The sequence below is a fragment of the Amblyraja radiata genome, chromosome 12 (genome assembly GCF_010909765.2).
Source record: "Amblyraja radiata isolate CabotCenter1 chromosome 12, sAmbRad1.1.pri, whole genome shotgun sequence".
In the NCBI taxonomy this organism is placed as follows: Eukaryota; Metazoa; Chordata; class Chondrichthyes; order Rajiformes; family Rajidae; genus Amblyraja; species Amblyraja radiata.
Window position 1 is genome coordinate 50428053 of NC_045967.1, and position 13950 is coordinate 50442002.

At 41.8% G+C, this 13950-nt stretch overlaps 1 protein-coding gene across 5 annotated transcripts in view; it reads right to left on the reverse strand.

Annotated features, from left to right (window-relative positions):
- Window positions 1-494: 494 nt before the first annotated feature.
- LOC116979190 (X-linked inhibitor of apoptosis) overlaps window positions 495-13950 on the reverse strand; it is a 39952-nt gene continuing 26496 nt past the window's right edge. For 2 of the 5 annotated variants that reach the window (XM_033030742.1, XM_033030741.1), the window contains exons 5-7: window positions 10568-10613; window positions 9699-9902; window positions 495-1782 (exon numbers count right to left, since the gene is read on the reverse strand). In XM_033030742.1, the coding sequence (XP_032886633.1) occupies window positions 1592-1782; window positions 9699-9902; window positions 10568-10613 (441 nt within the window). In that variant the 3' untranslated portion in view covers window positions 495-1591. The remainder of the gene's footprint in view (window positions 1783-9698; window positions 9903-10567; window positions 10614-13950) is intronic. The other 3 variants (XR_004413642.1, XM_033030744.1, XM_033030743.1) reach the window with 3 other exon arrangements.

Here is a 13950-nt window from a genome sequence, read left to right on the forward strand (position 1 = left end):
ACTTTTATTATAAAATTTTCAATTATAATTTAAAAATATTTACCAAGAAGTGTCAAATCAGAACAACTCCCAAAAAAAGTACAGGTTAACACAATTCTTAAAAAATATGTAATTAATATATTTTACTCATTTGGTCCATCACAAGTGCTTTACTGAAAAACTGATCAAACCCAGTTTGTACATGATCCAGAATCTATTTCATCTGCAGACTGATCCCGGTCAAAAGTTAATCAGCATTGATTTCTACATTCACTCCTTCCCCATCCACTTTAAAAAGGGACTTTCAACTTCGACATCCCATTTTGCAAATGGTAACTGAATAAAGTCTTTAGCATTTAAAAAAGTATTTCATGACATATCCTCAAAGCTTTGGCCCACTTTGGCAAAGCAGCAATGTCATTCTGATGATCGACACAAAAAGCTGGAGTAATAGGTGACGTTTCAGGTCAAGACCCATCTACAGACTCAGAAGGAATCTGAGGAAGAGTCTCGACCCAAAATATCACCTCTTTCTTTTCTCCAGAGATGCTGCCTGACCCACTGAGTTTCTCCAGCTTTTTGTGTCTATCTTCAGTTTAAACCAGCAGTTCCTTCCTGTACGTTGTCAGGTTTGCCAGAGTGTTACCATCCCTAATGGCCTTGGACAGATGACAGCTGTAATGATTTGCTCAGAACAGTTGCTGTTGTACAATCCAAGATTGAACATCAGATACAACTCTCGTAACACCGGCCATTGTTACCACAGTTGGCCCGTCTGCTGTTTCTCCATTGTTGCATTTAAATTCAACCCCTTTATACTTAATGTTTAAGAAGGAACTGTAGATGATGGAAAATCTGCCTACCTTTGTCTACCTTTATACTTAAAGTACTTTGAGCTCTGCTTTACTAAACAACAGTTCATTCTCAGCGCTAATCCTGAACAAAGATTTCACTATATTGTTATTAACCGGGGACGGAGCTGAGAATTCCTGTTTTTTTCACCCTCAGTTTGTTTTAATAGCATCTTCTTTAACTAAATGAAAGCATTTTGAAATATAGATCAGAATATGCACAGTGGATCGAACATCACAAAGTCACCACATGGCAATTCCACCACCACCTCTTTGTTACAAGCAGAGTTGCTGCATGACTACAGGTAACATGACCAGAACTGAATATTTTGTGAGGTTCTATAAAGTAACTCTTTAGTTCAATGCAGTTCTTCACCCCGAGTGTCCAAATGTCAATTTCCATTATATTAAAATTACATGCGTTGAATATTCCAAACTTCCAAGATCTCAGAAGTCCTTTCAAAATATTCCACTTCTTAAAGGACACCACTGCAAAAATCCTCTAACACATGTTTCATTAAAATATCAAAGCATCTGATCAATGGTCTTTTCAAACCAAAGTCAAATTTTACTTTAAATTGTACATATTGCTTAGATAGCCAAGTATTATTGTTACAATTAATTTGAATACCATTAAATCTATAATATAATGATTTGAATCCATCACTGCATAAAATATGTTAAACAGGGAATGTCAAAGTCATTTTCTTTTAAATCTAAATGTTTTCAGAACTTGCTTATTCAAGTTGCTCCTGTATTTATTAAGCCATGTATATTCTAACTCGCTCCAGAATTTTGGAACAACAAATTGGACAAGTCTTTACAGAGGAACATTCTTTGCACGTGGCGATATGGCCACAAGGCAGAAAGACAATGCAAACATCTCGATCCCAGCAAATTTTACAGGCCTTCTCTTCCTTCAGTTTTTTCAGTTGTTCTTCAACATTTGTCGCTATGAAAACAGACAGAAAAAAAACATCAAAAACTGAAGACACATATCCTGAAGATACTCTTGCTACTTCTGATAGAGCATCTTTGGTTTGAAATGTTAACCGTTTCACTTCCCATGGATGTGGCCTGACCTGCTGAATGTTTCCAGCATTTACTGCTTGTATTTTAGACAAAGTCGTGTTAACATATGGGTTTCAAGTGGAGAAGAGAGTGGGTAAATTCATTAAAAAAAAATCCTTGATGCAGTGATCTCTAAATTAGTGCCAGCATGACAAGCAAAATGAAAATGGAAATAGGAAGGCAAGGCAGATTAAACGTGGGACAAGAGATGTGTCAGGATGGAGGAAGTTGGTCTTTTCATCCTTGTGAGTTTGAGTAGTTTATTGTCACATGTACCGAGGTACAGTGAAGAGCTTGTGTTGCGTGCTAGCCAGCCAGTGGAAAGACAATACACGATTACAATCGAGCCATCCACAGTATACAGATACATGCTGCTGTTGGAGTAGAGATTAAAAAGAGTGGAACAATTATAATGCGTGATTACAGATTCACCACTGTGACCAGCACACACACACACACACACACATTTGCCTGGCGTGGGCGCCATCTTGGATGCATGGAATTTAGAGTGGGGATGAGTTTAAGATGGACATGTTTTGGGACTGAGAACTTGTGGGGAAGTGACGATGGTTGAGGCGCACTTTAAGTTGGCTGACTGCAGGGTAATAGAATGTAGTGGTGAAAAAAAGTACATTTAGCAATACGAATCCCAGTTGTGGAGACACTGGTATCGCTGTCTCGTTGTAGGGCATTGATCATTCTTTTTTATTCTGGATTTTAATTCATGTATTGTGTTTTTTTTAGTATATAACTTATGATGCTTTGTAAGTGATATACTAAGATTTTATATGTATTTTATGATGTTTTTATATGCAATGTATTTTTATGTAATATTGCCCCTTGTCTGGAACTTACGTCTGAAATAAAGTTTATTATTGTTATTAATAATAATATAAAAATAATTCAAGAATAAAAAGTAAATCATTTGCGAGTGGGAATAGAATAAGGACTAACATCATGACAGAAGATTCAAGATTCATGAGAGTTTATTGTCATGTGTCCCAGATAGGACAATGAAATTCTTATTCTGTTGTGCTGAACAGAATATAGTAGGCAAGAATACAGAACAGATCAGTGTGAGAATGAAGATGTGTGAACATCAAAAGAGTGGTGGGGAAGGTTGGCAATAAATGTATGCATAACTTGTAAGCATAAATCACATGGGATTAGTTTAGTTTATTGTCATGGGTACCGAGGTACAGTGAAAAGCTTTGCAATAAAGTGATAGCAAATGGCAATACAAGGCAGAACTGTGTTCTTGGTAATCCTGGATGGAAGAGCGTTCTCCTCTACAATGTGAAAATCAGAGTTGCACTTCAATTTGAAATGAGTTACCAAAGAGTGAAGATTATAGAGCAGATTCACAGGGAAATGACAGAGGTCGTGACATGGTCGTCACTCAAACCAATTATCTGTTAGTTGCACTTTATCAGTTTATTTATTCATGTGTGTATATATTTATATTATGGTATATGGATACACTGATCTGTTTTGTAGTAAATGCCTACTATGTTCTGTGTGCTGAAGCAAAGCAAGAATTTCTTTGTCCTATCAGGGACACATGACAATAAACTCACTTGAACTTGAACATTGGGGAGGGGAAGGAAAGTGTTAAGAGAAGCACGTGAAGAAGAGGAGCTCAGAGATGGAATGAGAGGGGGAGGTTAGATCTCCGGGATGACTGTGAAAAGAGAAAAGGAAAACTGAAAAAGGATGCGGAGTAGTTCCAATATTTAAAAATAAAGGGAGACAAGTGATTCGGAGAAACAAAGCTGAGCTCAAATAATTTAATAGAATCCATTTGGATGGCGCTAAAAAAATAGCAAGGGCAAGAACGGGGAGAAAAAAAAGTTGATAAACTGCACTGGCTGGAAATCTGAATTTAAATGAAAATGCTGGAAATACTCAACAAGCAAGGCATCACTTGGAAAGAGGATAAGAGAAACGCTGACAATATTAATGGCCTACAGAACCATGACCAGGCCCAACGATCATGCGTAACAAGTACCAATGCAGGAATTAGAGGTGCATGTAAGAAGCAGAGTAGGGTCGTCTTGAGAAGCATCCATCTATGCAGGTTGGGCCATTACATTGATGGGGTGGGGGTGGGGGGGGGGGGGGGGGGGGGGAAGAGATGGTCTCAATGAACAAGAAATACTTTGATTGCTTGGATTAAGGAAACAATAGGTGAGCAAGCTGTTTGGGATGCTGTGGGCAAATTGATAATTAAGGGGCATTAAGGCAACACAGATTGAATCATGAATAATTTCATGTCAAAAAATCAATAAAGGAGTTAAATACAAAAAGTCGTGGCCTTAACTGTTAATAAAACAAACTGAAAAGCCACGGTAGTATGACTGATAGATTGTCCCAGCCATTTTATGATACAGGTCTGCTACCGATTTTCCAGCATCTGATGATCCAGCACCTTTAATCCGGACAAAATTATGAGAGCACAGATGGAATCCCCCTGGAAATCCCCCCGAAAATGTGGCACCCAGGCCAGGTGACACATCCAATCTTGACCTCATCGGGACTTCCGTGGCCAACCAGCTAGTCGAATTGGTCCCCGTGACCAGGCCTCTGGAGCCGGCAGATCCGTTCCCGTAGCTAACATTGGGGGCTGATATCGCGGCACATTGGCACCTGAGGTAGATCCTTTAGGCAGTGACCTCTGATGGTCCGGCAGAACGGATAATCCAGAAAGGGTCAGGAAACAAGCAGGCCGGATGTCAGTGGTGGACCTGTGTCTTGAACATTTTAAGGCATTTAGGGATCTGCGTATTGTTGCGTGATGAAATCCCCTCTCTGGAAATCCCCACAAAACTGTGGTGCCCAGGCCAGGTGAGTGGCAAATTGGCCTAGATGGCCTGAACGACCACATCCTGCCTCCATTGATCTTGCATCACAGGAAATCAAATACAAAGAAACCAACCCTACACATGCCAGGTGAATAATTCCACTGCGAACAAGAACTAACATCATGAGCCAAGTGAAGAGGTGAACAATAGAACAGGCACTGAGAAGTAAACAAAATGGCATAGGATATGAAGGACACATTGATACTTTGAAGGACACTGGATTATTGGATTCTTATCAAATGAATTTAGAGAAACTATGTTCATGGTCTGAAAGAGGAGACACAGATGTCTTCGAAAACATCCCCTGACTCTCAGTCTGAAGCAGGGTCTCAACCCAAAACGTCACCCATTCCTTCTCTCAAGAGATGCTGCTGGTCCTGCTGAGTTACTCCAGCATTTCATGTCTGTCTCATGATTTCATAGATGAGGCTCATCAGTTGCAGGACTAAAATAGAAGTCAAATTGTTCTCTTTTAGTCAAGGAACAGGTCAAGGAGAGATTTGATCGATGTGTCCAAGGTCATTGTGTTTAGTGAGAGTCAGAGGAAGCTGTCACCTTCAGCGAGTACTTCCTGGGCAAGATGGACGGACATGAAGTGAGGAGAACAGATCCACGGGAGATTGGGAAATTCTCCAAACGGATAGGTGCATGTCTGTCAGGCTGGTGGAAACAGTCAGAGAGTCGTAGACTGATACAACGTGGAAACAGGCCCTTCACCCCAACATGGCCACACTGACCAACATGTCCCAGCTACACCAGTCCCACCTGCCTGCATTTGGCCCATATCCCTCCAAACCTGTCCGATCCATGAACCCATCTAACTGCTTCTCAAAAAACATTGGGATAGTCCCTGCCTCAACTACCTCCTCTGGCAGCTTGTTCCATACACCCCCAACCCTTAGTGTGAAAAGGTTATCACTCAGATTCCAATTAAATCTATTCTCCTTCAACTTAAAACTATGTCCTCTGGTCTTCGATTCACTTACTCTGGCCAAGAGACTCTGCGCATCTACACGATCTACTGTGAGTACGGAGGACGTCAGAAGAACACTCCTCAGGGTCAACCCCAGGAAGGCTGCTGGCCCAGATGGCATCCCAGGGAGAGTATTGCGGGACTGTGCAGACCAGTTAGCGGAGGTTTTCAGCGACATCTTCAACCTCTCTCTGTCAACGTGCACTGTCCCTAAATGCTTTAAGACTGCTACCATCGTGCCTGTACCCAAAAAAACAGCCATTACCAGCTTGAATGACTATAGACCTGTTGCTCTCACTTCAACGGTGATGAAGTGTTTTGAATGGCTGGCCCTGGCCCACATTAAGTCCTCACTCCCATCCACCCTGGATCAGCATCAGTTTGCATATAGAGCTAATAGGTCAACGGAGGATGCCATCAACACAGCTCTACATTCTGCACTGACACATCTGGAGCGTCCTGGCTCATATGGGAGGATGTTATTTGTAGATTTTAGTTCTGCATTTAATAGATCATCCCCAGCAGAATGGTGGACAAACTGTCTGATCTGGGTGTTAATGCAAACACATGCGGATGGATTAAGGACTTTTTAACAGATCGCCCACAGACTGTCAGGATGGGGTCTAATTACTCCCCAGTCCTGACGTTCAGCACAGGAGCACCACAAGGTTGTGTGCTGAGTCCCATCTTGTATACAATATACACTTATGACTGTATACCAACACACAGTACAAACAGGATCATCAAGTTTGCGGACGACACGACTGTGGTGGGACTGATAAACAACAACGACGAGTCTGCCTACAGGGATGAAGTCCAAAAACTGACCGGCTGGTGTACCAAAAACAACCTGGTACTCAACCCATCAAAGACAAAAGAGCTGGTCGTTGACTTCAGAAGGAAGAGGAGAGAGGAACCTGCTCCCTTATACATCAAAGGAGACATGGTGGACAGAGTCACTGGCTTTAAGTTCCTGGGAATAAACATCTCCCAGGACCTCAAATGGCAAATGAACACCGTCACTCTCGTGAAGAAGTCACATCAGCGGCTGTATTTCCTGAGGTCTCTGCGGAGAGCAAACGTCTCACAGCCGCTGCTGTTGTCCTTCTACCGATGCGCCGTGGAGAGTATCCTCTCCTATGGAATCCTGGTGTGGTTTGCCAGCTGTACTGTGGCTGAGAGGAGGGCGTTGCAGGGAATTATAAAAACTGCGCAGAACATTACAAACGCCCAACTGCCCTCCTTGGATGACATATATAGGGCCCGATGCTTGCGCCGGGCCACAAATATCAAGCAGGACACATCCCACCCTGCCAACCACCTTTTTACTCTGCTACCCTCTGGGAGGCGATTCAGGACTCTGAAGGCTCGCACCGGTAGACTAAAAAATAGTTTCAACCCATGTGCGATAAAAGAGCTAAATTCCAACAGAGAATGCTGGGGAAGCAAAATGTAATTCCAAGAAATGCCGCCAAATTCTTTTAAATTCTTTTAAATTCTTATAAAATACCTATTTATTATTTACTAATAAGTGTACATATGTGTTAATGGTTGTCGTGTTTGTATTTTTTTTAACCGGAGGAGATGTAATGGAATTTCGTTGCACAGTATTGTGCAATGACAATAAACGTATTCATTCATTCATTCATTCATTCATATTCATCATTTAGAATATTGTGTTCTGTTCTGGGCACCATGTTAGAGGAAAGACATTGTCAAGCTTGAAAGGTTTCAGAGAAGATTTATGAGAATGTTGCCAGGACTAGAGGGTGTGAGTTATAGGGAGAGGTTGAGTAGGCTGGGTCTCTAGTCCATGGGGCACAGGAGGATGAGAGGTGATCTTATAGAGGTGAACAAAATCACAAGAGGAATTGATCGGATAGATGCGCAGTCTCTTGCCCAGAGAACATATGTTCAAGGTGAAGGAGAAAAGATTGAATAGGAATCGGAAGGGTAACCTTTTCACACAGTGGGTGCTGGGTGTATGGAACAAGCTGCCGGAGGAGGTAGTTGAGGCTGGGACTATCCCCTCCTTTAAGAAACAGTGAAGACATGTACATGGATAGGACAGGTTGGGAGGGATATGGACCAAGCGCAGGCAGGTGGGACTAGTGTAGCTGGGACATTGTTGGCCGGTGTGGGCGAGTTGGGCCGAATGGGCCTGTTTCCACTATGTATCACTCTATGACTCTCCTGATTGTATACACCTCTAGAAGATCACCTCATCCTCCTGCGTTCCAAGGAATAGAGTCCCAGCCTACTCAACCTCTCCCTTCACCTCAGACCCCCAAGTCCTGGCTACATCCTCGTAAATCTTTTCTGTACCCTTTCCGGCTTGACAACATCTTTTCTATAACACGAGAGATTTTCCTCGTAACGGGACTGAAGTACTTGAGAGCAATGTGAAAAGAATCAGAGAATGGGATGATTGGATTGTTCTACAATTGAGGTCAATAGTCATTGAACTAAATTGTTCATCAATAGGTTAAATGGCCTGAGCACTAACCGTGCCATGAAGCAAATAAACCCATTTTAACTAATCAAGGCATTTTCAATCAGAATGCCAAGTACCTCCTAATTCAAAAAGGGGAATCAAATTTAATTCTAATATAGAAAGACATGCACCAAGCATGTATTAGTATTTAATACAATGAATAATATCAGACCAGGACATTTATAGGAACACATTTCAATGTTAAAAATGCATATTTTTATCAGCAAGTGTGAAGTTCTTGCACTTAATTGAAAAAATAAGCTACAAATTATTTAATTGTGCAAAAGAAGGGTCAGCTGCTGGGGAATGCTGCTTATTCAAAGCATTAATCAAATTTCACAACAGCTCCTCTGTTGTTATGCATACATCTTTGCTCAGTTAGATACTACACGACAACAGGTAAATAATATCCGTGTTTCAAACTGAAAGCAGAGTCCAGTTATGGATTTGGTTTTAGTCAAGTTTTGGAGCACGGGAACAGGCCGTGAGTTACACGTGACACTCAGTCACACGTGACAATAAACGCGCCGACCAGCGATCCCCACACACTAACACAAACCTACATGTACTGAGGACAATTTAGATTCATACCGAGCCAATTAACCCTCAAACCTGTACGTCTTTGGAGTGTGGGAGGAAACCGGAGATCAACCTACGCATGTCATGGGGAGAAGGTACAACCTCCATACAGACAGCGCCCGTAGTCAGGATCGAACCCGGGTCTCTGGCGCGGTGAAGCAGCAACTCTATTGCTGCACCGTGCCACCGTTGACTTAATGAAATTTTGCAACAATTTTGCCAAGTCCAAGATAACACAATAAAAGAGCGCACCTAATCCTCACGTGCCATAAAATCCACAGGCCAAATCCGTGAATAAACCACATGTAAATCACATGAAGAGGAATGGATGCCAGGGCTCAGAAGCCTGCACTCTTGACCTTATAGTTGGTGCAGTGCCATTGAAGTCACGTTCTTCATTAAAATTCTAGGAAGAGATTTAAAAAAAAAACTCTGGTACTTGGAATAATGCCACCTTCCCTCAGGACGTGCTAGATTTGAACACATGCATGACATCAGTATCGCATGCGTGGAAGTTTTGTATTAAGATTACAGATTTACTCTGGATATTGAGATTGCTCAAGTCAAAGGTAAAATAGGTTTCATTTGAAGCTGAAAGATCTCATCAATTTGCAGTTGAATTTGGAGATGTTCCAAAGCAGGATGACATTTCCCAATGCACCAGATCATTCCTAGTCCCTCTGCTAAAGGTCCAGCACTGGGAGAACGGAGCGTGTGATGGAGGAGAAAGGAATGAGCAAATTAAATGCGATCAAGAAAGCTTGGGGTACCTAAACAATGCTTGGACTAACGTATGTAGAAATGGGCCATTTCATTTTGGTTTAAAGTGCTGTCCCTTGATTAATTCTACTCGAGGAGGTTTGATGTGGGATGACCAAGTGGTGTATTACCTTCTTTCTGCCCATAGTGTTCCTGATCTTGTGGTTTTACCTCGGGAGCCAGAAGATCTCCAACCAGGGAATCCACAGACTTGTACGTATCACGCGCCACTTCAATTTTCTTTTTCACCAGTTGCATTATCAGCATCTTGTCAAATCCCATCTCAAGAGCACCCAAAACGGCGGGACTCTGCATCAATGAGCTTTCTGAAAAAGCTAATGCAAAGAGGACAAAGATCTATTACATTGATCTATTGCTCCAAGAATAAAGAATATTGAATGGGCTAAATAGTGCATGCTGAGGGATGCAAAGGAATCTTTATTTCATTAATATTCTAGCGGATAATCATACCAAAAATTAATGGTTCAACATATTGCCGATGTCAATGTTATAATATTGCATCTCAACATATGCTACGCATTAGGGCGGCACTGTAGCGCAGTGATAGATTTGCTGCCTTACATCGCTAGAGACCTGGGTTCATAGAAACATAGACAATAGGTGCAGGAGTAGGCCATTCAGCCCCTCGAGCCAGCACCGCCATTTAATATGATCATGGCTGATCATCCAAAATCAGTACCCCGTTCCTGCTTTTTCCCCCATGTCCCTTGACTCCGTAGTTCGATCGCGACTACGCGTCCTTGTCTGTACGTTCTCCCCGTGACCCGTGTGGGTTTTCTCTGGGATCTCTGGATTCCTCCCACACTCCAAAGAGGTACGGGTTTGTAGGTTAATTGGCCCGGTATAAACGTAAATTTTCCCAAGTATGTGTTGCATCGTGTTAGTGCAGTGATCGCTGGTCGGCACGGACTCAGTGGGCCGAAGGGCCTGTTTCCGCGCTGTATCTCTAACCTAAACCAAACTAAACAAAAATACCAACCGGATTCAGAATGAGGAGAAAGCCCATCTTGTGGCAGAGCTCGATTCTGAAACAAAAACAGTTACATTTAAGTTATGGTCAGTAGCAAACTAAGTTTGAACTTCACACACACTCAAACATCAGAACAAGCAGAGTAACAACAAGCATAATGCTCCTCACAGCAACAAAAACCCTTTACAGACAGGTCTCTTGCCAACATAATTCCTCAAAGCTTAAATGAGGAGTCAAACTGAAGGTTAATTACATGAAGACATGAGGTAATTGGTAACTGAGTTAGGTCGAGCTAGCATTAGCCAGTATATTAAAAGGCATATTTTGTGATATTGATTTGTCATCATTTCTGCTAGATATGCAACTCAGTTATATCCCCACTGATGGTTGAAGAATATCTTGAAAATATCAATCTGAAGAAGGGCCTCGACCCGAAACAACACCCATTCCTTCTCCCCAGAGATGTTGCCTGCCCTGCCGAGTTACTCCAGCATTTTGCATCTTTCTTTGAAAAATTACAAACTGCATACTGCTTCAGTGAGGCATTAACATTACTGGTCTGATATAAGTGACCAAAGTTAAACCATTCCAGGGGGAAAAAACAGGGATGAACAAAATATATTACTCTATGTAGATTATTTTGAAAGATAACACCATCATATTGATTAAAAAATGCATGACATTGTTCAAGTACTAGCTAAAGGCAACAAAATAAAAAAATTCACGACTATTAAAACTGGTGACCATATTTTTAATCGTTTGACACAGATCCTTTTTACTAAGTTAAGTTTTTAAAGATATTTATGGTTGTTTGGAGAAGGAAGCGACCATTTAAAATGTTATAACTCTGCTTCTCAAAGATCATGCTCTGCATTATATATCCAATAGTTTTCAGAATAAATCTGTACTGTCAAGGATGCAAGGGAGAGAATAAAGTTGAAAGTATCGACCTGCACGGATATTTTTGATTCAATTAGGGCGGCATGGTGGTGCAGCGGTAGAGTTGCTGCCTTACAGCAAATGCAGCACCGGAGACCCGGGTTCGATCCCGACCACGGGTGCTGTCTGTACGGAGTTTGCACATTCTCCCTGTGACCTGCATGGGTTTTCTCCGAGATCTTCGGTTTCCATCCACGTTCCAAAGACGTACAGGTTTGTAGGTTAATTGGCTTGGTAAAAAAATTATTAATTGTCCTTAGTGGATATAGGATAGTGTTGCTATGCGGGGATCGCTGGTCGGCACAGACCCGGTGGGCCGAAGGGCCTGTTTCCGTGCTTTACCTCGAAACTAAACTAAAATTACCTCAGTTGACTATTGTTGAATATTTGAAACCATGGATTAAGAATAACATTTGTTTCTGGCTCTGGAAATGAACCCAACAGTTAAACAATTCAACTCGTAGATGAGATTACTTGTGGTATTCTCCAAAGAATTTAACACTAAACTTTCAACACTGTCTAAATTAATCATGTGGACAATGAGAACGTTAATTAGATTTGAAGTTGACCTTTGTGCAGGCAGATGTGGAGAGGTTTCACATGTGACCAAGGAATCAATCACACAATGGAAAATAAGTAATTTGATTTAGATAAATGTACAACCAGCTGATTACATGCATCGGCTGCAAAGAACAAGACTGAATAAGAATGAGAACAAGATGTTGCACACGCACGATTGAAGAATGATTAGTTTATTTTATTTTATTGCCGCTTGAAAGGCCTGGATAGAGTGGATGTGGAGAGGATGTTTCCACTAGTGGGAGAGTCCGGGACCAGAGGTCATAGCCTCAGAATTAAAGGACCTTCCTTTAGGAAGGAAATTAAGAGGAATTTCTTCAGTCAGAGGGTGGTGAATCTGTGGAATTCTTTGCCACAGAAGGTTGTGGAGGCCAATTGATGTTTTTTAAGGCATAGTTAGATTCTCGATTAGTGTGGGTGTCATGGGGAGAAGGCAGGGGAATGAGGTAAAGAAGGGAAGATTAATCAGCCATGATTGAATGGCAAAGTAGACTTGATGTGAAGAATGGCCTAATTCTGCTCCAGTCGCCTATGACCTGAAGACTCTTGGATCTCAAGATGGGGGATGATGCGGTGTTCTTGGGAAAGATCCTGAAGTTTTCACTAACTGCTTAACTGAAGAATTGTATCTGCTGGATAGGACAGGTTTGGAGGGATATGGACCAAACACGGGCAGGTGGGACGAGTGTAGCTGGGACATGTTGGCAGGTGTGGGCAAGTTGGGTCGAAAGGCCTGTTTTCATCACTCGATGACTCTATGTTCAAAGTCAATAGTCCTGGTCGATTTTACTCAAAGCAACATAAACCTCGGTGACCCGATAAGAATGCAAACAAAGTATGAAGGGTGAAGGTGTCATTATTAATTATTTGAACAAGTTGAAGATATCTGGGAGCCCATTTTAAACCCTGCAAGTGTTGGAATACCATAGATGTTAGTTCCCCTCTAAGGTTTTCAATTTTCTGGAATACATTACTCCCTGCTGCAGTAGCTACCAACTCAAATACAGCCACATTTGTTGTGAGTTTAGGCCAGTGGTTCCCAACGTGGGGCATACGCCCCACAGGGGGGCAATTTGATTTTTAAGGGGGACAATTTGATTTTTCTTTTTTTTAACAATTTTTTAGTAATTTCTTGCTCAGAACTTTAACTGTCTTTTGTTTATTTCATTTTTCTTTTTCATGGATGCCATGTTCTTTTGAAGCTTGTTTAAACCAAGGTATTGGCGTTTTAAGCTTCTTCAGCTGAAACGGAGTTCACTTTTTAAATGATAAGAATTATATATCACCGCATGGGGGGGGGGGGGGGGGGGGGGGGGGGGGGGGATATCAGGATTTTAGAGGTAATTAGGTGGGGCATGGCCAAAAAAAGGTTGGGAACCACTGGTTTAGGCAAACATTATGAATAAAAGAACATTGCTCTTTTAGATAATATTTGCACCGTTTTGTCCATCAAAAGAATTGGTGTTGACTGATCGAACATGGAGAGCTCTGGAGAGCTCTTGCCTCAAAGAGATTACAAAGTTCTGTATCTAGCGTAATCATTGTGATCCAGGCATCACTGTGTGATTTGAAGCTGAAAGGAAAAGCTGAAGAAGGGTCTCAGCCCAAAATGTCATCCATTCCTTCTCTCCAGAGATGCTGCCTGTCCCGCTGAGTTACTCCACCTTTTTTTGTCTATCTTAGGAATAGCAGCTGTTTTGCTTTCCACTGGTTTCATTTATTCTTCAGCAAGATCACATTAACTTCAGAAATGGCATTCTTCTTCTTCTGTCCTATGTCTATTAGACCTCGTTCACCATTCGGTGGTCAGTGTTTGGGGCAACTAGTGACCATGTGCTCCACTGTCTGTGTTGGGTCCCCACACTCGCAGGAGG